At 39.9% G+C, this 25158-nt stretch overlaps 1 protein-coding gene across 8 annotated transcripts in view; it reads left to right on the plus strand.

Moving 5' to 3' along the window:
- Positions 1–18548, plus strand: part of grik5 (glutamate receptor, ionotropic, kainate 5) — a 98052-nt gene extending 79504 nt beyond the window's left edge. For 5 of the 8 annotated variants that reach the window (XM_005455530.4, XM_025911165.1, XM_025911166.1 and 2 more), the window contains 8 exons: positions 51–164; positions 736–845; positions 1097–1270; positions 5706–5871; positions 6957–7182; positions 9399–9527; positions 12722–12888; positions 14218–18548. In XM_005455530.4, the coding sequence (XP_005455587.1) occupies positions 51–164; positions 736–845; positions 1097–1270; positions 5706–5871; positions 6957–7182; positions 9399–9527; positions 12722–12888; positions 14218–14844 (1713 nt within the window). In that variant the 3' untranslated portion in view covers positions 14845–18548. Of the gene's footprint in view, positions 1–50; positions 165–735; positions 846–1096; positions 1271–5705; positions 5872–6956; positions 7183–9398; positions 9528–12721; positions 12889–13483; positions 13521–14217 lie in introns of all 8 variants that reach the window. The other 3 variants (XM_025911167.1, XM_025911168.1, XM_019364680.2) reach the window with 3 other exon arrangements.
- The last annotated feature ends 6610 nt before the right edge of the window (positions 18549–25158 follow it).

The following is a 25158-nucleotide window of genomic DNA, read 5'->3' on the forward strand; positions in this document are numbered from 1 at the left end:
TCTCGCTCTCTCTCTCTCTCACCACCGATCTATCTTCACAAATCTTCCAGAAAGCAGACCTGGCCGTGGCAGGTTTCACCATCACATCAGAAAGAGAGAAAGTTATCGACTTTTCTAAGCCGTTCATGACCCTGGGGATCAGCATCTTGTACAGAGTTCAACTGGTGAGGGTGTTATCTAGGCCTGTGCACACACTGGCTGATACTCGCTACAGATCTTGTGCTGGATTTTATTTCTTTTACCTTCACTGCTTTATTGCCAACTGGGTCATACAGAGAACGACAACTTGCACTTGTTAAAATGAGGCTTAAGGAATCTTATCTTTGAAGCTGATGATTGTATGTCTGCAGTATCCTGCAGGCTGCATCCACTAAGTCCACACTGGAATTTATAGGTATAATTCATATTGCTCAATAAGTCGGTGTGCTGTAACTGGGCAACAGCTTTACATTGCTAATGAGGCTTTGGATCTAAGCCAAGTATGCTTCAGCACCAGGCATTGTGAAACAGAGTGTTTATGGATTGTAGCATTAGTGTATCAAAGCACTGCAGACTTTAGTATCAAAGTGCAGTGAAGGACACTGCCCTCCTGTGGTGCAAAGGGGACTCTCCCTGACAACTGAGACATTGAGACCTTGTTTTCTAACAGATTGTAGCTTCCTGTATGTCCATTAGTCACCATCTGTCTCTGTTTCTATAGCTTTCTACTTTTCTTTCTTTTCTTCTTTGCACCAGGGTCGGAAGCCCGGTTATTTCTCCTTCCTCGATCCCTTCTCTCCAGCCGTTTGGCTCTTCATGTTACTCGCCTACCTGGCTGTCAGCTGTGTGCTGTTCCTGGCTGCAAGGTCAGTGCATTACATCACACACTGTACTGATTGTCTGCAGTTCACATCAGAGCTCCATCATTTTTTATCTTGTTGAACACAAGTCACCTGTCACATATTGAAATTTCTTACCTTATGCAACCTACCGCAGACAGTTCTGACAGAGGTCGAATGACTGATTGGAGATGACTTGAGTGATGTGACAGAGGTACATTACTGTGTTGCAGTTTGTCCTCAAGGTCGCCTTACTTTACCTTTGTTTTTTGCATCAGGTTAAGCCCCTACGAGTGGTACAACCCTCACCCATGTCTTCGAGAGCGCAGAGACATGCTGGAAAACCAGTACACTCTGGGAAACAGCTTGTGGTTCCCTGTTGGAGGCTTCATGCAGCAGGGATCAGAAATAATGCCCAGAGCCTTATCCACCAGATGTGTTAGTGGAGTGTGGTAAGTTATAGTACGATTACAATGCATTTGTTTGTGTTTGTCAACCAGTATAAAGTCCACGCCTACTCAGAAATATGTTTTGCATTCATTGTCTCTTAGCTCGTAAGTTTGTCCTTCACTGTTTAGAAAGGTGTTTATACTGAGATGACATTAGAAGGCTGATTATGGATTCATCTGCTGAAGGGAAAAGTTTCTACAATATAAATTTAAGACGTGGCTGGATGTGGAAGTGAGTGAGGAAGAAGGAGTCGGCTACTTTATTGATTTTCTTTTTTTATAACACAGGCACAGATTATTATTCAAAGCAGTATTTAAAGAGTATTTTTCTTGAGGGGATCTTTGCCTTTTTTGTCAGACTTTTGAGAAATTGTGTAAAAGGTACTGCATGATGTTCTAATACATTTTACATGTTGCCAAATGCATGCTATCAATTATATTTGAAAAGGATTTGGTTGTGCATAGGTCAGCAGTTTGTGTGGAGAGCAAAACAGGATTTACCTTTCCCATCATTCGATCTAGAAACCATTAGCAATCATAGCTATGATGATGATTTAGCTTTTTAAAATGTATCTGATTTATAAAACACTGACAAGCACCAAAACCTAGAACACTGGTTGCACCAGAAGACTGCATAAAAATTGCTAAATACAAACCCCCACCACAAAACAGTAACTATTAAACAGTAGAAACGGTGAAGATAATAGTAAAATAATAAAATATTAGTAAAGTTCAATATTTAAATCATTTAAAGTTAATTTGTATATCACCAAATCACTACAACAGAAATCTCAAGGGGTTTTATACTGTAAGTTAAAATCTGTACAGTATTTTGGAGAAGACCACAGTAATCAAATGACCTGTGAGCATGAACTTTGTGATATTGTAAAGGGAACATCTCCCCTTTTTAACTGGAAGTAACCTTTAGCAGAGTTGGGCTCAGGAAGGCTGCCGTGATGACTCGAGGTTGAAGGGAAAGAGAGCACAGGGAGACAGGAAAAAACACTGACTAGGAGAGATTGCATACAAAAATTTGAAATGCTGAATAAACATGGGAAGTGAAAAGAAATGGAAAAGGGAGAAGAAATACTCAGTGTATTACAGAAAGTCCTGCAGCAGTCTGACCCTATTGAACCATAACTAAGGGACGGATCATGGCGCCCTGATCCAGCCTTAACTATAACCTTTAGCCAAAAGGCAAATTTTAAGTCTAATCTTAAAAGTAGAGAGGCTGTCTGTCTCCTGAATCCAAACTGGGAACTGGTCCCAAAGAGGAGAGGTCTGAAAGCTGAAGGGTTTGCCTCCCATTCTACTTTTAAAAACCAGGAACCACAAGAAAGCCAGCTGTCTGAGAGCGAAGTGCTCTGTTACAATATGAAATTATGTGGTCTTTAAGATATAATAGGGCCTTTTATGACGAGGGATTTTAAATTCAGTTCCGAATTAAATAGGGAGCCAATGAACAGAAGGTGGTATTGGAGAAATATGAACTTTTTTGGATCCCTCTTAGTGCTCATACTGAAGGGGTTTGCATTAACTGGGGATTTTTAGAGAACTTCTTGAGAAACATGACAATAATGAATTTATAAGTACATGAATAATTCTTCAGCATCACTTAGACAGGATATTTTAATTTTAGAGATGAACAGATAAGACCTACATGTTTGTTTAATATGTACACTGAAGGAAGAAATTGTCAAAAATGACTCTGAGATTTCTCAAGGTGTTACGGGAGTAATGCCATCCTGAGTATCTGGTTAGACATGTTTCTAATATTTTTGGGACCAAGTACAATTTAGATGCAGGAATTTGAAGATCATCCACGCCTTTGTGTCTGTAAGACATGCCTTTAATTTAACTATATATTTGATTTGATTTATATTATCTGACTTCATTGATAACTAAAGCTGGGATTCATCTAAATAGCAATGTAAATGTATGCTAACCTTGTGCGTGAGGAAGACTAGCCCGAGTTACTGGAGTTGATTCTAACCACTGCACCACAGTACCTATAAATAGCAAAGGTGGACTCAGATCTCTGTAATAAAATGTTGTGGTCAACAGAATAAAATGCTGCACTGACAAGCACAGAGATGAGTCCACTGTCAGAGGCTATAAGAAGATCATTTGAACTTTCACTAATGCTGTTTCTGTGCTGTGATGAACTCTTCAAATTAACCACTCCTCTGCAGATGATCAGTTAACTGTTTTACAACTACTCTTTCAAGGATTTTAGAAATAGAGGAACGTTGGTCTATAATTAGCTAAGACAGGTGGATCAAGTGGCGGTTTTTAAGTAGAGGTTTAATTGCAGCCTCCTCAAACGCCTGTGGTATGTAGCCTTTTGATAGAGATAAATTAATCATATCTAGAATTGTAGCTTTAATTAATGGTAAGACCTCTTTGAAAAGTCTTGTAAGAATGGAGATTAACAGACATGTTGATGGTTTAAAGGAAGAAATGACTGAAGTTAGTTTAGAAAGATTGTTACAAGAGAAAAAGTCTAAATAAATATCCATAGTATTGCTACAGTGCTGAAAAGAAGGGTTGGATTTTTCCTGTTTTCCTCAATCTGTGACAAATAGCTTTACAGAGGGCTTTTTATAGAGCAACAAACTGTGTTTCCATGCAAAGTGAAGATTTTCTAGATTAGTGAGCTCTTTAGCTGAGTTATCTGTTTAAAAGCGTGTGTTTGTGGGTTATAGCAGGGAGTCAAGCATCTCTGATTTGTTGGTTTCTTTACAGAGGAGCCACAGTAATCAGGGCCATACACAGTGAGGATATTAACAAGATAATTAAGCTCTGGGAGTAAATTTTGGGTAGCTGTTCTGCATTGTGTTGGTACAAAGCATTAAAGAAGATAACAAAGAAGAAAGCACTTCTTTATATTTTCTTACAGCACTTTCCAAAAGACCTATAGTGTACTGAATTTGTTTTCCAGTGCTCTGTAGTCCATTATTATTTAACGCACTATACTAAAATTAAGTGTTATTAAAACCAAAGGAGGGTTTTCAGGGGATACTGTTAAACATTCAGTTTCTATGCAGTAAGTCAGGACAAAAGCCAGAGTGTGATTAAAACAGTGAGTGAGCTCATTTACATTTTGAGAGAAGCAAATTGAGTCTACTAATAAATTAAATTCAATGTTGAGGCTGTCATTTTCAGCATCTACATGAATGATCACCCATCATAATTATTTAAACAGAAATGAGAACTGAATGCTATAAAGAGGGCCAAGTGGACGATGGATGACTACAAATAACAGTTTTTTTGTGTTTTCCAGTTAGGGTGTGCAAGGTTAAGAGTAAAGCTTTTGAATTAATTTTTAGTTGATTGATAACCTGGAGTGACAGATTGCTGCCACTCCTCCTCCTCAGCCTGTGTTTCAAGGAGTCTGCTGCTTGATGTGACTTTGGGGTGTTGAGTCATTTAAACTACTAATTTATGCCTTAGTAAGGTTTCTGTGAGGCAAAATAAATCACTATTTTATCCATTACTAACCGTTTTTATGAAGTAAAAACACGTGTAAATACTTTATAATCACCAGATAATCAGGGTCCAAACAATACATACATGAGTTTTTAAGATTTGAAAAGATTTTCCATATTAACTATTTTGAGAATACTGTATATTTTAAAAAAAATATGGTAAATACAATTTTAAGGCCCATGTCTGCAAGAGAATAGTTCATTTTTTTAATGTAATTTAAAGCATTTTACTGGATGTGTCATTAAAAAAGTGTTTAGGTATATCCACCGCTGTGTGAGAAAAGGACGTTTGTATTTTAAAAGGTTAAGGCACACTGCTGATGTATAGCTCATAAGTTTGGGTCCCGTAGTGCCAGCGTTTTATGGAAACAATTGACAAAAGCTCACTGAGCTCACAGAAATACTAGCCTGACGACTTTCCTATGGTGAGAGTGAATGTGAGAAGAGGCACAAGAGAACGAAATAATAACCACTAAGAGCTGAGGAGATAAAGGAAGACAGGAACAGCTAGATTACACAGAGGTGAGCAAGACGTTAAGGATAGTCAGTACATGATGTTCTCTTTGAATAAAGTTTGTAGACATGCAAGAAGTCCCATTTTCAAGGTTACTAGTGCGGAGTATCTAAAGTGATGGGAAAATAGTTGTTAAGCTACAGTCATTAAACTGAAGTGTGTTATCATTTGAAAATGATTAAGTGGGGCTATTTTACCGTGACACTTTTTAAGATGTTCAGTTTGATAAACGTCCTGATGTGTCAGGTGTTTCCTTTGCTGGGTTAACTCAAACCCAGCAAAGTCTCTCTACTGACATACTCCAAAATAATTAGTGTATTGTGATATGTATGAATTTTGCAGCTTATCAATACCATGATGGATCACTGTTGCCACTCCAGTGGTGCTTTATCTCTCCTTTTATCTCTCTTTTTTTTCACCTTTTTCCACCTTGCAGGTGGGCTTTCACTCTGATCATCATTTCCTCCTACACGGCCAACTTGGCGGCCTTCCTGACCGTCCAGCGGATGGAGGCTCCCATTGAGTCTCCAGATGATTTGGCCGACCAGACGAACATCGAGTATGGCACGATCCACGGCGGGAGCACCATGACCTTCTTTATGGTGCGGCTCCGGTTGTGCTTGGGTTCGGAATTTGGGAATAACTATATGTGTGCTTTTATCCGTGTTAAATATCTGTTTGTGTAGCCGTTTGGATTCACTGACTCCTTAAATTGCTCTGATAGCAATTCAGGAAATAGCTGTTCGTAAAGTTTTTTATGCGTTTGTGTGTTACATGTAATTTACCGCAGTGCTTCTCTCTTCATTGCTGAGAACAGAGTGAACGATTATCCTCATATTCGCCACTCTGTCTCTGAGTTTCTCTCTTGTTTTCTTTATGGCTGTTTGTGTTTGTGTTAAGTGGCTGACTGCCTGTGTTTGCTTATGAGAACGCTACTGGCATCTGTGTTGACATCTGTGTTTGTCATAGTGTGGGTGTGCGCATGTGTGTGTGGGTCTTGCATTTGTGTGTGGGTGTGTTAGTATAGAGGGGTGTGTGTAGGTGATTGTTTAAAAAATGTATTTGTTTATATGTTTGTATACATGGTAAATGGCAAAATGCCAGTCTGAGTGTATTTTTCAGTCACTAGTGTTTGTCCAAATGGCGGATTTAAGAAAGAATGGTGTGTGTTTGCCTACATAAGCCAGTTTCATTGCCACAGTACATTACCCCACTCAATACCTAATCCACACACGCATACACACTCTCATTGTCGTACACAGATGCTACCATCTATACTCTTTTCCTTTCTTCTCGCATACAAAGAGATACTACATGTAATTGTACATTTAATCCTGTTTTGGAGCTTGCCATATTTTGTTAAGTGCTGAACCACCTCATGTGTGCTGATTTACTTCCATCTGTATGAAAGATGATGCATCAGCTACGCTGTGAGCAAATAATCTGTTGCTTTGCTTCACTTTCCTTTTTTCTCCCTCCAGTCTCCGCGCTGCTTTCCCCCTCTGTTTGCTATTGATATTTTTACTCTGCTTGTCATTGTTCACACCTGATTTTCTCTCCCGTGTGTGCTTCCCTTCCCGTTTATCTTTAATGCATCTCCTTCATATTCCGTCTTGTCTGGGAAACTTGTACATTCACCTGTAATTACTGCTGAATTGCCGTTGTTGTGTTCCTGTTCCCTCTGCAGAACTCAAGGTACCAGACCTACCAGCGGATGTGGAACTACATGAACTCCAAGCAGCCTAGCGTATTTGTGAAAAGCACAGAGGAAGGCATCGCCCGTGTGCTCAACTCCAAGTATGCTTTCCTGATGGAGAGCACTATGAATGAATATCACCGTGGCCTGAACTGTAATCTCACACAGATCGGAGGCTTGCTGGACACCAAGGGTTACGGCATTGGCATGCCACTAGGTAATAATACTGCATCACAAAAAGAACATAGAGTATCTGATAATGTATTACCTACTTTAAATATTTCTGTATGCAGAAAAATGTCTTAAAAATGTGTCTCATTGATAACTTCTTCAATTGCTTCTGTGCTTTCCAAACAAGCTAAAAGAGTAAAACAAGACATAAAAACACCAAGTAAACGGGTGTTCCAGCATAGCTGCACACAGTTTAAAACCTGCTAATGAATTCACGAGTGAAAAGATTTTGAAAATCAACATAAACATCAATATGGATTAAGTGATTTTCTCATGCTTCAAAGCCTTGCAGCACCCTGCAGCAGAAAGTCACCTTCTGTCTCACCTCAACCGACGTGCCTGATGACGCTTGGCTTGATCCAGGATTTAGAGGTCACTCATATAGCTCTCATGCTCTACTCTTTGAGAAGACTCAAAATGTGTTCATAAAGTCATGAAAAAGCAACTGGGAAGCTAGTAGACATGTAACACTGTTCCCTTTTTGATGATTGCAGACATTGCTGACACATTTTAAAGGTGCTGTTTTGCAGCTTGTGAACTAAAAGAATAACATGATGTAGTAATTAAAAAAATTATGCATGCACCTTTTTAGTTTTAATTATTTTGAGTGGTACAAGGTAAAATATAACTGATAAAATGTAACAGGTTAACATTTCAAATCCCCTCTAATGTACCTGACTTGGAACTTGGAATGACTTGAGTTGCATCCATGTCATCAGCTAATTCAATGTTTGCATTAACGAGCAGTTGAACAGGTGTACCACATGAAGTGGCGTCTGAGTGTAACCTCTGGAAGAGAAATACTGTGACTGTGCATCTACAACAGAGACCAGGCTGCTTAAACAAAAGTGACAGGGAGCTATCTCGTTTCTAAAATTATACAATTATTTGACAAAAAGAAAAAAAAAACCTCATTAAATGACAGCGTGAGAAGCATGAGATCAATTATGCTAAATAGACACATGTAGTTGTCTGTGATTTGTGAGATTAGACCTGAAAATTGTCTTGTACGTGGTCGATTTATTTTTTATCTGTGGGATTAGTAGCTATTTCAAATGGAAGTAACGTGCATACAGTTAATTGCTTTTCCACTCACGCCCAGCGCTCGTGAAGCCACTTTTTAGCACTTAGATGAGATGTCACTGAATCACAGTAATCTGTTCCTATGAAGAGGTCAGCCATATCTCACTTTCTATTATTGACCAAGGCTGTGGAGGAATGGAGAGAAGAAGCAGACACAGAATAAAGAAGGAAAGACCACAGAGGTGAAACAAGCCTTTGTAAGGGACCTAAAGAGGAAAAAAACAAAACATATTATCTCACTCACCTCCAGGTAGGAGGCTGTTTGAATTTAGAGAAATAGGCAGATATTTTTACACTTGAATCATTTCTTGCTGGGAGTTAGATGACAGATCTCCTTAAGGATATGCTATTAAAATCTCATTAGGCTGTCTACAGTTGCTGTTCATCAGCAAGCTGCTTGGCAACCCACCATAACCTCTGTTCTACCTTTTCGTGTCCTGTGCGTTATAACTGGTACCTGCTTTACTGGGTTGTCTTTCCTCTCCCAGCCTCCAGCTTTCTGTGTATCCACATAGAAGCATGGGAAAGTGGTGGGAGGTGATGCCAAATTTATATTGCTGCAGTCATTAGTCGTCCTGATTGAAATCGTTTTTTTTTCTGGCGGGAGGTTGGTGTTCTCCAGCAGTGACTTAGCGAAGGAGGCATGATAATCACTGAACAACTGTCAACACTTTCTATAGAGACTGTTTTTGTGCAGAAGGCCTGTCTAATAAAAGCTGCCTGTTGATTATCTTCACAGCTAAATACCATTATGCTAAAGAAAACATATTTGTCATTTGCACAGACGGAACCTTTAAACCCTCTAAATCTGGTCCAGCATATCTGCTTTGCAGCATACTTTGTATGCTATTCAACCAGCTGCTGAACCACTGTGTCTGTCTAGTTGTTATCTTGCTGTTTATCTCTCACTAATCCTCTCTTTATACTCACCATAAGATCACTTCTAGCCATCTCCAAGCTGCAGCGGCAATTCTCTTTTTCTGCTTAGTCTCTTTAACACTTAATCAGTTCTTGTTTTTTCCCCTTTTTCTGAAAAAATAAAAACTCTCTCCTGTCTGGTCTCTTATGCTGCACCTTGCCCACCACTTGCTCTTATCCTGCCTTCTTGTTTTTTTCCAGGATCTCCGTTCAGAGATGAGATCACACTGGCCATCCTCCAGCTGCAGGAGAATAACAGGCTGGAGATACTAAAGAGGAGGTGGTGGGAGGGAGGCCAATGTCCCAAAGAGGAGGACCACCGTGCCAAGGGTGAGTCGACCGCAGCTGTCTGCCTCCGTTGCCTCCTTCTCTCTAATGTCCCCAGTAATAGTCTCCTCACTCTCTGCTACAGTCCAGCTAATGGCTAATGCCTAACCTAATGTCCTTGCGAAGGGTACTTAGCACAATCTACTTTCCCAGATGTCTTCTGTTTGTCTCAGGTGGTGCATAATGTGAATTTTATTGGAGACAGTGTATCTGTTTACATGTGTGTATTAAGAGTGTGTATGTGTGGGCAAAGCTTCTGCATGAATGACAGAGATGATGAAAACATCTCTGCGTTTATGCCACTGATGTCAGATGAAAATCTCTTTTAAAAATTATTTTGGTAGCGAAATGCTTCAGTTCAGGCATTTCAGTATTGTTACACTTTATCAGTGCAGTTTATCTCAAACCCTTCAGGGCCCTATAATTCTGTTTTTCACTCAAGCACTTCATTCCAGGCAATTTAAATTTTAAACTCAGATGAAAGAGCACTGAGCAGTGACTTAGTATTACACTCATATGAAGTTTTTGGTTCTTACTGTGGGTCAAGCTGTAGAAGATGGAAAGTCTAGTACTTTCCACAACGCAGCATGGTAGCATCTTTGTTAGACCACTTACTTCCAGCAGATTATCTATTAGAAAATATGAATCATGCAAACTTACATTATGAATATTATGACAATTAAGGTGACAATTAATCTGTACAAGAGCAGTAGCATCAAGCTAGAGTCTGGTTAGCTTAGCTAAGCTTAGCGCAAAAAAATAGAAGCTAAAAATAAGCAGCCTGCGACTATCAGCAGGTTTAAAGTGCACACCATTAGCTCTCCCATCACGTAGTTAGGTCAATTTGTTGTTATTTTACCTCTGTACACCACCACAGTGGATTTTAAATAAAACTGTCAAGATGGGATTGAAGTGCGTACTTTTAACTTTAATTCATGTGGTTTAACAAGACATTTAATAAGTATTACATTATTTGTTTAGAGATTACAGCCACATTTTATACAAAGTCACCCATTTTCAGAGGCTCAAAATTAATTGGACTAACATAATTTGAAATATAGGAACTGTTTTTAATACGAAAATCCTTCCTTAAAAGGCTCTGCCAGGCCTTTGCTGCAGCCACCTTCACTTGCTGCTTGTCTGTGGGTGTTTTATATTTAATAAAAGAATGCTCTGTTTGGTTTAGATCAGGTGACTGACTTGACCAGTGAAGAATAAACCCATTTCTTTGCCTTGAGAAACTCTTGGGTTGTATTTTCTGTATTAACTTGGACTGCGAAGCACTGCCCGATCAATTTTGCAGCATTTGTCAGAATCTTTCTTTCTTTATTTTTGCTCTACATTTTTCTTCCCCTCACTCTGGCACAAGTGAATCTAAGTTTTCCTGTTTGAACATTTTTTTCCAGATATGTACAGACTCTTTATTTGTTCTGTGGAAAATACTAATCTGGCCTTCTTGTTCTTGAGTGTAACTACTAGTTTTTAGCTTATTGTGAATGCTCTGTATTTGCATTCATGAAGGTGCCTCTTAATTGTGGACTTTGACAAAGATACACTTACGTCCTCAAGAGTGTTCTTGGCTTGGTTAGATGATGTGAAGATGTTTTTCTTAAACATGGAAAAAATTCTGTCATTATCCACCTTATTTGTCTTCTGTGGGTTTTCAGGCCTTGTGGTGTTGCAGAGCTGGCCACTCCAACACCAAAAGACACTTAATTCTTCTTAAGAATGTATCAGATTTTTGATTCGGCCACGCCTAAACTTTTTGCTCTTTTTTCAGCCCAGTCATGGCCTCCATTACTTGCACTGACAGCTCTTCAGGCCTTATTGAAAAGCTATGAGATGCGAATTCAACACTTTGAGTCAATGTCAGATATTATGTTGGCTTCTTTTAACATGAAATAATGAGGGAAATAATAATGTGGTGGTGTACAAAGGCAAAGGTAGAAAAATTGTGTCCTTGTCCATTTCTGTCCTCAATGTTTGCACTCCAACCTTGTCGTACGGTTCTCTTCTCTACATTCAACCTAAATTGCCCGTCTTTTTGTTATTTTGTTCCTGTTTTCTTTTGTTATTTTTCATCATTATCTAAAGTGAGAGCCTAATGATAGTTGTAATAGTTGGTGCTATATGTGGTACAGATGGCAAAGCCTCTTGAGGGAAATGAACAATTAGTGCACTGATAGCAAAACAAGCCAATTTTGGCCTCATGTTTTTTAGGTTAATGAATTTAAAAGTCAAGCTTTTTCACCATGTTTTATTATAAATTAACTTAATTGTTTTCAGTTAATGAGTTATGTTTTACTAACCTCATGTTATTAAGTTAACCTAAACAACAATTATAGAATAGAATAGAATAGCCCTTTATTGGCGATGTACATGTACAATACCATTATGGATAAGTAACCTAACCTTGATATGTTTTAGTCTGTTTTGTGCAAAGGCACACGGCATCAGGATCTGCATTTTCGCTCAAAATTGTACATTTTTTAATTCAAAGTTTAATTCACAGCTTTGTACTTTTAAACTGAGCCAAACTTCATTCTCACCAACACGGCGAGTCATCAGCCCTGCAGCTCGCTTCACTCAGAGTATCACAGCTGTAACAACCTAACATGAAAGTAAATGAAACACAACCTCGATGCTTTAACAATAACTGTAACAAACATAAAAAACAATGTCGTATGACATAACATTAATATTTCAGCTCTCTTTGCCGACACGCTCACTCATGCCTGGGCTTATTAAAGCGCAGACTACAGCTGACAAACAGGTGTCGGTTTATCTTCCATCCTAGTCTCGTTTTTGATCGTATGTAAAATCGTTTCTACATATCGTGCATAATTTTGAGAAGCTGCACATTAATACTTTGCTATGATCCTTCATCACTTGCACTAACTGAATATCAGAATGCACACATTCAGATTGAAATGATAGAAATGAGTACAGTGAAGTTGTGTTTGTGCTGCTTCCTAATCCGAAAATAGTCGAATATACTCATAAATCTATTCAATCATTTATAAATAAATATATAAGTTAAGTAAGAGACAGTGAATCATAATTGCCAGAAGTGCTCCTTCAACTATAAGTCTGTTTTCATTCTGCTTGTTAACCTCCTTAGACAATAAACAGTTGCCCATGATGATGCATTTGCGCACGTATGTGCTAATCTTTGTCTCCTGTGGCCTGTTGTCAAGGTCTGGGCATGGAGAACATTGGGGGCATCTTCGTTGTGCTGATCTGTGGCCTCATTATCGCTGTGTTTGTGGCCATTATGGAGTTTGTGTGGTCGACACGCCGCTCGGCAGAGACTGATGAGGTATGCCCCCATACCTGCCCTCGCCGACCCCACAGACACACCCCAGTAGGTTCCCATGGCATCCCGCCAACCCTTTTGATTATGTTATTTGGTGTGTGTCCCTGTGTTGTGTTCGTGTGTGTGTGAGAAAGAGAACGGATGGGTTACTTTTTCAGCTTTTGCCTCCATTTGTATGTGTTTGTTTGTGCTGTAACATTCAAGGTTCACTGTGTTTTGCGCATGTGAGATGAGAGGAATGTTTAAGTACGTGGCTCTGACCTGCTGTAGCGTTCGAATTTTACGACAGCTAGAGAATCTGATCGCATGTTCTGCCTGTTTTGATTTCACTGTGCCCTTTTAGTGTTCGGTGTTTAACAGTATGGCAGCAAGTGTTTGTGAGCTAAACATGATAGTTGGATAAGCAATATTGAGAAATGCCAATATTTGCTTGCATAAAGAAGTAGTGTGAACTTTTTTCCCTGGCATTAAATGTCATGATGTATCTTCTTTTACATGCCTCACATGTACGCTGGTATTCTTCGTTTCCATTGTTGGATTGCTTCTCACTCATGTCATTGTGCGTCTCCCTCTGTCTCTCTCCCTCTCAAACGCACACACCCACGCACACACACACACTCTCCTCCTGTCATACGGCCATCAGTGTGTGTTCTCCAATAACGAGTACTGTTTCTGTTTATGTGAGCACATGACTTTTTATAAATCATGCTTTCATTGAGAATGTGGTTGGCCTGTAGTGGACACGTTGATGCATTTTGTTAGTCATGTGTGCGTCTCGCAGTAGTCATGCAGCTGGAATGATGATGAGTGTTGGTGGATGTGAAAGTTTGGTTTAGAGTGTGTTTATGTGTGTGTGTGTGTGTTTGAGGCTGTGCACAGTTGCTGTACGAGTGAATGCTTCTGTATTTGTGCGCCTGAGTGTGCCGGCCTGCCTGTCCGTTCATGGTGCCATAATGAAGTGCCCATAAACTAAACATTTTGCTGTTCTGTGTGTTTGGATTGTAATAACTCTCTCTGCTTCTTGGATATTCTCCCATCTCTATCCATCCACACATCCTTCCTATGACCTCTCCATTTATTTTCAAACCATCTTTCCATTTGTTGGTCTCTGCGCCCTCGCTTCTCCTGCTCCTTTTTGTTTACCATGCCCACTGTGTCTGTTCTGCCTTGTTGCCGGCTTGTTCTTTTTGTTTTGCTTTTCCTTTCAATTTTCTTGTTTTCCCTCCGCTCTCCTATTTATGTACTGCCTTACCACTTGTCTTGTTCTGCTGCCTGCCTACTTTGTGTCTATGGCACCTCCTCCCCTGCCTTTGCCTCCTTTCCTCTTCCTTCCCTTCCGTCTTTCTTCTTTCCTCCCTCCTTCCGTACGTTCTTTAGGTGTCTGTCTGTCAGGAGATGATCACAGAGTTCCGAAACGCCGTCTCCTGTAAAAAGAGCTCTCGTATGCGCCGCAGACGGCCCCTGAGCAGCTCAGCAGCCTTGCGTCACCCTACCCGCATTGCTCTGGGGGCCCCTCGGCCCCTGCGCCTGGTCCGGGAGATGCGGCTCAGCAACGGCAAGCTGTACAGCGGAGCTGGCCCCCTGACAGGTGGAGCTGGAGGGGGAGCCGGAGGAACAGGGCAGCCAGATCTGGGCCCTGGGCCCCAAAGGATCCTAGACGATCCGCTTGGAGCCAACACCACCCCACCTCCACCTGCCCCCACCCCTGTGATGCTGCCTGCGCGCAGCTGCACCCACGTGAGGATCTGCCAGGAGTGCCGAAGGATCCAGAGCCTGAGATCAGGTAGCAGTATAGGATCAGCGTCAACAAGAATACCCCCTTCATCCGCCCCCCTGCCCCGGATACCTCCACCCCCACCCCCATCCTCGTCCAATACAGACAGTGAGGGTGGAGGCGTGCCCAGCCCAAGGCGACTACATCACAGCCCCCCAGCTCATACCCCTCGACCCATTCCACCTCCGCAGAGCAGCAACACCTCAGACCTTCTTGGGGACCAGGACTGAGGAATGAAGCGGGTGAGGTAGAGGGGTGAGATACATGGGTGAGGGACATTTGTGCTGCTTAGAAAAAAACACTGTTTCCACTGATCAGATTCATCCGAGAACTAAAATGTTTGAGATGAGGGAACAAAGGAGTAAAAAAAAATCAATATAAAGAAAAAGGGGTTGAACTCATGACAAGCCCAGCCAACACGGAGAGAGAAGGAGAAGAAACATGGAGGACCAAGACTTCAGGTGGTCATCGGTTAAGTGTCTGTATTTGGCTAAGAAGAACAGTTCAGTTTGGATAAAAGAAAGAGGAGATGCACATGACCACGCGTCAGTGCCCGCTGGCCTCCTTTTGTCTCCTTACTCCCCTCTCACGTCACTTCTTATTTGAGGGTGCTGGTTTTCTTTCACGGACACTTCACTGGAAGCTAACCAGCCCTTTACTGAAATGAAGCCTTGCTGGAAGACATACTGTATCTGTATGTGGTTTTAAAACAGCAACTGACTTCCAGAGAATTTATTCCTGATGTTTTTTTTCTTCTGTTGTCTTTTTGTTACCATTGGTCTAAGTGGGAATTTCAGAGTTAAATAACAGACTACGTGTGACAATATGGTGGATTATAACATACCAAGACACTTGACAACAGCTAATTGTGTTCGAGAGTTTTGTGCCCCTCCCTGTGCCCCATAGCTGCTTTTTGGATGGGATCGGGGAAGCTGGATGAAACGACTTCAAGGCAACGTAATGCAAACAGTAGCAGAGAAAACTGTTGGTCTGCCTTTCTTTACACTGTGTGTGCGTGTGTGTAAAATTTGTGCTTCCTGTAAGTCTGTCTGTAACTGCTCAAAACGAGGAGAACCGTGTACCCAGCAACAGCTCCTTTCTACCAATGTTAGATATTCAGACAGACACAAAAAGGGAGAGAGAGGGAGCGAATGAGCGAGCGAGCAAGAGGCTTTGAAATGTGAAATTAATGTCCCTCGTTATCCTGGGTAACGCTTGCCAAGCCCTTACTTCTTTTTCACCTCTGTTCACACCATGTAGACAAGATAGAGAGACTGGGCGAGCCAGAGACAGAGAGGCAAGATAGAGACGAGCAGGAAAAGAGGAGGTGGAAAGAGCCAGAGAGTTAAAAAAGGACACTACTGAATTTGAATAAGAATTCCCTCACTGAACTACTTCCATTATTAGATCTGTCCTGATCTGTTAATTCTGGGCATCTTTTAAGGGGCTTGTTAATGCGCCAGCAGACTATAACTGCGGCTTCCTCCCATCTCTCTGTTCGACAGGCTATCTTGGCCATCCACAGCAGCAGCTCCTGCCAGTATGATAGACTCAACACAGCCTTGTCAATACCGTCTCAAGCTTTTGATCACCTAATTACTCCCCTCAGTGGCTGGGGACCTATTCAGGAGGGGGTCGAATGCAGGGAAACGCGCTGATAAATAGATGTAGAAGAAATGTTTTTTCTCTCTGGCTGGGAAGCGAATCTGTTTTAATTATGTTGTTAATGTTATAGCCTTACAGTTTTGTGAAACTCCAATGAAAACAGAGTCTAGTGTATAAGCAAAGTGTGCCTAAAGGGAGAAATACTGGTGGGTTTGCATGTTTTTGCCCTTCTGCTTAGTTTTTGCTCAGCAAACAAGAACTTTTTAGACCAGCTTCAACCACCAAACAACAAATCAAGACATACAATACATACAACAGTTATCAGTCTGGATTTTTTAATTGTCAACAAATTGCAGTTCAGCTAGGGGACATGTTCCTTTGTATCGACCCTTTTATCGTGTTAAATACTGACTGCAACAACCAGTGCCTGAAAATAGTCCCCCAGTAAATATAGCTTTTACTATTCTTTCTCCAACATCTGCTAAAAACTGCAGTTCCCAGCTGTGTTGCCTTTTTAAAATGGGACTGCACTCAGTGTTTCAGCGGGAATATAGACATTGTTTACTAATCCTCCATCTTCGTCTGTTTGTGGGCACTACCGTCGTCGTATTCACTCAGATGCAGTGTAGTGCTCGCCCTGTTGCGGTCTAAGTAAAAACCAAAAATCAGATCAGCTTTATGTCAGCAGTAAATCCAATTATTTACATGAATGCAGAGAGGCAGCAGGCATGTTGTTCTCCTTAGATCAAATATAGGCGTAATTAATTTTACACGCTGCCACGGTATAGCGTATGTATACCTCTGCCGAACAGTTCATGTTATGTTTGCATGATTAATGCAGACATATTACTCAGAATGTTAATGTTCCATTATTACCATGTGCTGCATTTGCATTTTCTACAGGTCACTGACTCGATGTGCATTGAACCTGTTGCCCAGTCAGTTCCCAAATTAATCCCTGCTGAATGATTCACTACTTAGTGGACTGGGGGTGTTCGATACACCCACTTAGTTGTGATTAGTGTACTTACAGTGACAGTTGTAATAAAGTCTTTCTGGAACACCGACATTCAAGATGTAAGAGTTAGCAAATGCAACGGTTATAGTATAAGACAGCGTCTGTGTTTTGTTATTGGGTTTCTTCACAGATTGATTTCCTGACAGAGTTTATGAATGTAATGCTTTAGAAGCTGATTCTTAATTATTGGAAAACACAGTGTCCCTGCTCCCTGCAAGCATCAGTATCTTTCTTCTTTGTCTCCCTCTTGCCCGTAGTTTGGAATTGCCGTTTTCCAACGTAAAGATGTGTCCCCTATTATCTTCCAAATCCCAACTGCAGCATCCCATAACCAGCAGTAATGCTAAGTGTGTAAGATAATGTGCAAAGCCACCAGTTCACCCTTTACAAATCCCTCAGAAAAATGAAGGCATTGTTGTCTAGACTAACACTGCATCGCTATATAATGTTATGCATTTTGCGGGGAAGCAGATTTGTTGACACTGTTGTGCTCCAGATAACGAATGATAACATTGTTTGCACACATTATGCCATTTCTCTGAATGATTGCTGTCAGCAGAAGCAGCTTGATTTGATGCCTCTCTCTCTCTCTCTGTTTACTTCTGCCTTTGTGTCCAGAATGCTGACAGGAGCGAACCTTTTCCACAAATCTTAACAGCACACACAAACAAAAACACACTCATCCGCAACGCCTTCGTCTCTGATTCCTTTGTTGTCTAAAGGCTGTAAACCCACCGGTTGTTTGTTGTTTTCAAAGTTGTCTTCGGAGTTTCTTTAATGATTTCCATGGTTCACACGAGCTCCGGAAACCTGATGTGTGACAGTACCACACAGCCATCAAGTGGCCACAAACAGCTTTAAACCATCAGCTGAAAGCATTTACAAGCTGCAGTGCATTACTGTGGAGAAGCGAGAGGAAGGTACAAGCCCTAAAAAAATAAATGTTAAAAAAAAAAGCCAAAATATTGCTAGTATTAATCTAAATGGGAAGGGAGGGTCACAAAACAGATCCAACGGGATGTCTGAACATTCACTCCACGAAACAAACATTTGTTTACTTTTATGTTGTTTTCTTTGGTATTTTTTCATATTTCTATACTAGTGCTAAATGGATTATTAAAACTGATGACTATTATGATGAAATTGTTATTATTACTATTGAAGACGAGAGGCTCTGTGGTGTGCGTGTGGGTGAAGGGTGGAGGATGGGAGGTGTTGGGATGAAGGTGAAATGATGTTCTTCAGAGACCGCCCTGTTGTTCAAACCTATAGACACACAGACTTGTTTTGGAATAAAAATATTCAAACAGTCCCACAGTGGTACGTGTCTTTGCTTTTTTTAATAGAAAGCTCACTGATGTTTGTTTCTGTGTTATGTTTTTATTCTAATAGAGGGGTGGAGTGATCTAGTTAGGGGCCAAATTTAAGAAACAAACAACTCTTTCAGTCATTTAGGTCCTCAATGCCAATAAATACACAGTAATGTGAAAAAGAGAGTTTTGATAGGACGATATCCTGTGAAAAGTACAAAAAGTACAACCAGTGATTCAGTAGTTTGCAGAACTACTTTCAGCAGCAATAACTTCAAGTAATTGTTTTCTCTATGACTTTATTCTTTACAGCATTACTTCAGTTCATTGAGGTTTGCAGACATTGGTTCCTGCACAGCTTAAGATCAGTCATGTTGAGGTCTGGACTCTGACTGGGCCATTGCAACACCTCGATTCTTTCCTTTTTTAGCACTTCTGTTGTAGATTTGCTGTGCTTGGGATTATCATCCTGTTCTTTATAGAGAGCAGAGGCTGGCTTTCTCCTGGCAACCCTTCAAAACAAGCCATGTTTCTTCAGCTTTTTTCTAATTGTACTGTCATGAACTTTAACATTTAAAATGCTCACTGAGGCCTGTAGAGTCTGAGATGTAGCTCTTGGGTTTTCGGTTTTATGTAATATCTCTGAGCTTTGCACAGTGTGATCTTGGGGTGAATTTGCTGTGACATCCACTCCTGGAGAGATTGTAGCACTGTGTTAACACACACCTGAATGCTCCAGACCAGCAAACTGCTAAAACTTCTGCTTTTGTAGAGGCGCTCACACTTGCTGATGATCACTTAATCAAGCTGATTTGATTAGCACCTCCTGGCTGCTACCTACCCTGTTAATTCTCATGTAAACACTAAGGGTGTAGCTAGTTTTTCATAGCACTGCATAGAGGCCAGTGAAAACTTTCATTTTCACATGCCTGTGTGACAAAACACCTTCTCATGCTGGTTTTATTAAATATTTTGACCAAACTGAAGACCTTATATGTACTTTATATTTTCCCTTAAAAAAAAAAAGTAAAGAAATTACGATATAATAGATTGTATTTTTATTTCAGGTTTTCCACACTTAAACTTTACATATTTTTTTTAGGTAGTAATCTTAACCTCGCTCAGTGATAAGCTAATATCAAAGTACTTTGATACTTTACAAATACAAATAATAGTACTGGTACAACGATGTTATTGAGAAAAAGTACCCAAAGGATCATAGTAAAGGTAGCTGTTCTGCAAAGGTACACATATCAGACATGCATCATCATAGGATATATTCATACTGGCTCACTTGGACTCATATGGACTTTATATACTTTTATTTGATATAATAGTTAAGTAGTTTCAAATGTATTGACTTTTGTTTTCCTGAAATGCATGAAAAAAAGAATTAATGTGGTCAAATGGCATGCAGGTTTCAAATTTTAATTTCACAAGGCTTTGAGCTTCTGGTTTAAATCCTATTGATGCATCCTTCGGCTTTTTAGCATAAGATTTTAATATTCCTGTAGATCAACCTTATTTAAATTTTTTTTTTTTTTACCACCGACAGTAACTGTCAGACAGATATAGTGCAGTAGAGATATGAACTTACATTTCAAGTACTAGCACAAGTGCAAAATGTAAATAGTGCATACTCTTAAATGAATGTACTCTTTGCCGTTTCTGTCCAGCACTGAATAATGCACTCCCTCCACACTTTCTCACGGACAAGACAAAACTCTGAGTTCAAGAAGAGAATAAATCACCACCTGTCAGATCTGTCAAAACTTTTTTTTCCTTTTTAGCAACAAAGTTCTGTTATACAGCCAATCTAGAGACTGTTACACAGAGAAAAAAACAACACAAAAAGAAACAACAGCTTTATGTTCGCAGCACAGATTGTAAAGATAATCAGATTTCTCGAGAACTGACTTTCAGTATTAAAGAAAACACATCAGATTCAAATGAGCTGTCAAACTAGTTTACAGCAAGAAAAACTGATTTTGTTCACACATGCTCTGACAACACCGAGGGAGCAGACACTTTCATATCACACCCACAGACTGACACTGTGGGGAAATGCTGTTTGAAAACCAGCAGGTGACAGTTCGTAAGGTATAGACCAGTATGGTATGTTTGCAAACCACATTTTCACCCAGTTTTTTCCTCTCCTGCTAAAATAAAAAAAAAAAATACTGCAACACCTGCAGACAGGACTGTGACATGATCATTACACAAATGTTCAACCGAAATGACTGTGGAGAGATAAAAGACGACTGTTGTTATTGCTACAGCCTGCCTACACACTTACAGAAAACAGTCCTGGGTTTTTGAACATATTGTATGATATGGAGATAAGCAGGCACAAAACCCAGAGTAACAGTCCAGTTAAGTTTACGGTTTCACAATCAGGCTGCTGTCATGTAGGAACACCCCAGCCTTCCTGTCTACTCACAAACCCTCTAACACTGAACAAGCCTCAAAACCTGGCACCAGAACAGGAAACAGGAGTACATGTTTTACATGTGGCACATTGTGACTTCAGTTCAGCTAAAAAACAAACAAACTAAAAACAGCTTAACAGGGTTTTCCAAGTCAAGCTTGTTCTCTGTGAACAACAGTTCTGTTCTCAGTCTCTGCTACTATCAAATAGTTACCAGAATAAATAATACATCCTGGTTGTGTTATTTTTTATTACTTTTCTTTGTTTGTCTGATTGGTTTGGAGGAAGAGAAGCTGGCAAACACTTTTTTTGTGTGTGTCCCGTCTCCTGCTGCCAAACTTCATGTTTTCATCTTTTACCCGAGCAGAGTTAAGCAGAATTGTACTAAAAACACCACCTTTGCAAATTTTGAATAAAACCAGGAACACGGTGTGAGTTGTAAGGAATTTTCTTTTCTTTTTTTTGTGTCCATTTCCCGTTGTGCACAATGAAAATTTACAACAGATCATCCTACCTACTGCTCATGCTGATTTACATTACATTACTTCCACGTAAGACTCTTGTGGTTATACTCGGGCAATTTTGAGTTTTAAAAAAAACGAATTAGAGCAGATTTATGCAGTTTAAATTGACTTGAAATAATGGAAATGACAGCAAAGAGTGTCAAGAAACATTACAATCACAGCTCAGCTCAGGATACAACATTCAATGCAGATAAAAACATTCAATGCATGGGATTTTTCCAGAGTAAACGTTAAATAAATAATAAAATTAACAAAAATGCAGTATATGCCATCTTGTCATAATTTATTTTTGGCAGTTCTGGACACACAACAACTCAAAGTCCTGCCTGAAGTTAATGCATCCACTGAGAACAATGCCACCCTGCTCTGCCAATTTATCCAAGAGCCAAACAATACAAAAATTACTCAGGTTCAGTGGTCTCTCCTGCAGCCAGAGGGGACAGAAGGAAATAGGGTCCTCGTCATTATTTCTAACAACCAGTTTGGGGTAAATATTCCCAATTCTCCACTGAGCGAGAGGGTGAAGTTGGCAGGACAATCGATAATTAGCAGACTGTGGAAATTGCAGATGCTGGGTCGTACACCTGCAGCATTGTCATCTTTCCCAGTGGTAAATTTGAAGGAACCACTAAACTGGTTGTTAAAGCTAAGTGACGTATCGTATGCAACCTGCCCGAGTAGTGCCTTGTCAAAATTAATTGTACTCAACGGCAGACAATCTATACAAGGGTGGCCAGACTGAAACAATTACTGACACCAGAGTGGAACACACTTTTATTTATGTTCTGTTACATTTTTCCTTCCTGGCTAAATTCTTTTTGCCGAATAGTTACTTTATACTTTCAAAAAGTAATATGTAGGTATTTCTCCTAGTGGGACTACACCATGATGACCCATATATAATATGTCTATTATTATGTAATACTGAGTTGATACATACACTTAAAGCATTCATCTACCTCACATCCATGGCCAGTTTAGAATCACCAAATTACCTAACATGAATGTTTTTGGACAATGGGAGGAAGTGCAGTTTGGGGTTCTGAATCTTGCCCATGGACACTTCAGCATGTAGACTGGGAAAGCTGGGGATTGAATGACTGTCTAGCTGCTTGGGGGACAACTTGCTCTATCTCCCGAGTCACAGCTGTCCCAGAAAAAAATGTCTGTATAAGGACAAAGGCACCATAGAAATGGTTTTGCAAAAAGATTTGCTTGAATAACAGGAGTTACTGGGCTTCAACCACTGGTTGGAGCAGCCAGAGTTGGGTCTGTGACCAGTGCATCCACCACTGGTTTTAATTCCAGAGGCAAGACTCACATAAGTTTAATTTGTCATTAAATAGCAATAAAACACTGTGAGCTGGTATTTAAATTTATCATGAAATGACTGAAGTTTAAGTCTTACTGTCACGTGTCCTCCCCCAGAACAGCCAAAACAGATGGTGATATTACCAAAGATGATCGCTGCTGGACTGTTTGAGCTGATAATAGTGATCACAGTAGCCACAGTGCATGTCCCTGTTATCAGAATGAGGTGCATACAAGTGTGTGTGCAAGTTTGAAAGGATATAATTTGTCTGGCATCAGGATTTTATGATGATATATTAGTAACATGACAGGATTTTTATACATTAAACACGTTTAGCTGAACTCAGATAGTCAAGCTGTAACTAACTTTATTTTTATCACTCAGACATCAGACATCTTTCGTCAGACCGTACTGGTGAGTTCCTCTTTTCCCAGTTTCTAACTGCAGTAGCAAGTTCAGTTCCTTTTATTAAATCCGTTCTGTCTCCCGGATACAGTCGATGCAGTGATGTGTGACTGAAAGAGGTGAGCTCACAGTTGATTTGACAGGTTTAAGTCTTCTTGTTCAAATTCTGATTGTTCAGATGATTCAGCCGCTTGAACAATAAAAGAAATTTCAAGCCAACTTTGATGAGAACAAAGAAAACAAAACTAAGCTCTGAATTATTACACATGCAGGTGCAAGATCCTTTCCAGAGTGATGCAGATTGAGACTGAGGGTGTCGCACTTTAAAGAGAGATACAATCAAGCAATTATAGCTCTGTTCTTTTTCTTGGTGATGGGAAAAGGCCCTACAGATGCTGGATATAAGTTTGTGTATCATTATCTTTTTATTTACTATCACATCATCATAGACATTAATAATTAAGTAAACCTTAGGCTTAAGTAAGCCTTAAAAAAACATCAAACTCTGTCTCAATGCAAGTCTGTCAGAACTGTAACAGATGTGTGCTTGGTTCTGTGGTTTAGAGCAAGCATTAATAAAACATTAGGCTTAACATTACAGTAAGACTCATCGTTTTGAAATTTTACAATGAGCCAAAAGAGAAGAGTTATAGCAACTGTTGTGATATCACTCATAGCTGAAGGGACAGCACTTAAGGGGTTGTTGTGGGCAGTGGTGGTGGACTGTATGTGGAAGTGGGGTGTGAGTTGTCATCTCAATAAATGAGGTCATCAGTGGCTTCTTTTTTGGGTGAACACATTTGGTGCATTATGAAATGAAAAATACAACAAAGAAGGTTGAGCAGCTAGAAAATAAATATATGTGACAAAAATGGGACAACATTCCTCTCCCATGAGCCCAGCAGCTGGTTTCCTCAGTTCCCAAATGTTTATGGACTGTTGTTAAGAGGAGATGCTACACAGTGTAAAAGCCGACATTTTCAGGCCCTTGCATTCTGTTTGTAATATTCACATTTTACACAGTGTCTTAACTTTTGTCAGAATTCAAATCATGTGCAATTAAGTTTTAGATGAGTCTTTTTTAAAAAACTGTTGTTCAAAAAACAAAAACAAAGCGATCTAACAATAAGAGTTGTCTCGTTCTGAAAGTGGGCACTTTCAAGCCCAGCTGTCAACTTAACTGATGGCTGTGAGTTTCCCCTTCTTTAGGCCAGTAATGCAGCAACCCGCCAATACAACAGGGACCTCGTGTGGTGAAATGATGAACAACACGCTGTCTTGGTCTTGGTCACTGAATGCCTTTAATTTGCTGTTAATATGCTGCATTAATCCCTACAGATATGAAGACCAGTATTGTGATCATTAAAAATAATTGTGCAGTACCAAATCAATAACAATGGAGAAATTTCTCAAATTATATTGGGAGCAAAATATCAATTAACATCTCTTTTTTTTGTATATCATTGTTGTTCAAATACTCACAGTTTCAATGTATCCTAATGTATTATGCCTTATAAATACAGACCACACAGCTACCTGTCATGATGGCGCTTTCAGAAAGCTAAATTAATTTATGAAAGTAAACTTTAAAAAGTCTGCCGAGATGTTGTGAGAATGTTTGTAACTTTTAAGCAGAAATGCCCAAAAGTCTCTGGTTCCTGGGTGACTTTCTTAGAGTTATTGTAAATCTATTTCAAAATCATTCCCTTCAAACCACCAGTCTTATCTTTGCCATCTATTTCCTGTCAAAACAGAACTCATCATACCAGAAAAGAGAAACCACAGAATTAGTAAGGTCTGTGAAAATGGAAAATTTACGCACCAGTAGCATCAGCAGCATCAGCAGCAACAACAAATAAGTATGTACAAAAGTATAGTGGTAGCAGATCTATGCACTGTCTATGGGACTTAATGACACATAAACCACTGCATTGAAATTTCT

This window comes from Oreochromis niloticus, linkage group LG11, assembly GCF_001858045.2.
Source record: "Oreochromis niloticus isolate F11D_XX linkage group LG11, O_niloticus_UMD_NMBU, whole genome shotgun sequence".
In the NCBI taxonomy this organism is placed as follows: domain Eukaryota; kingdom Metazoa; phylum Chordata; class Actinopteri; order Cichliformes; family Cichlidae; genus Oreochromis; species Oreochromis niloticus.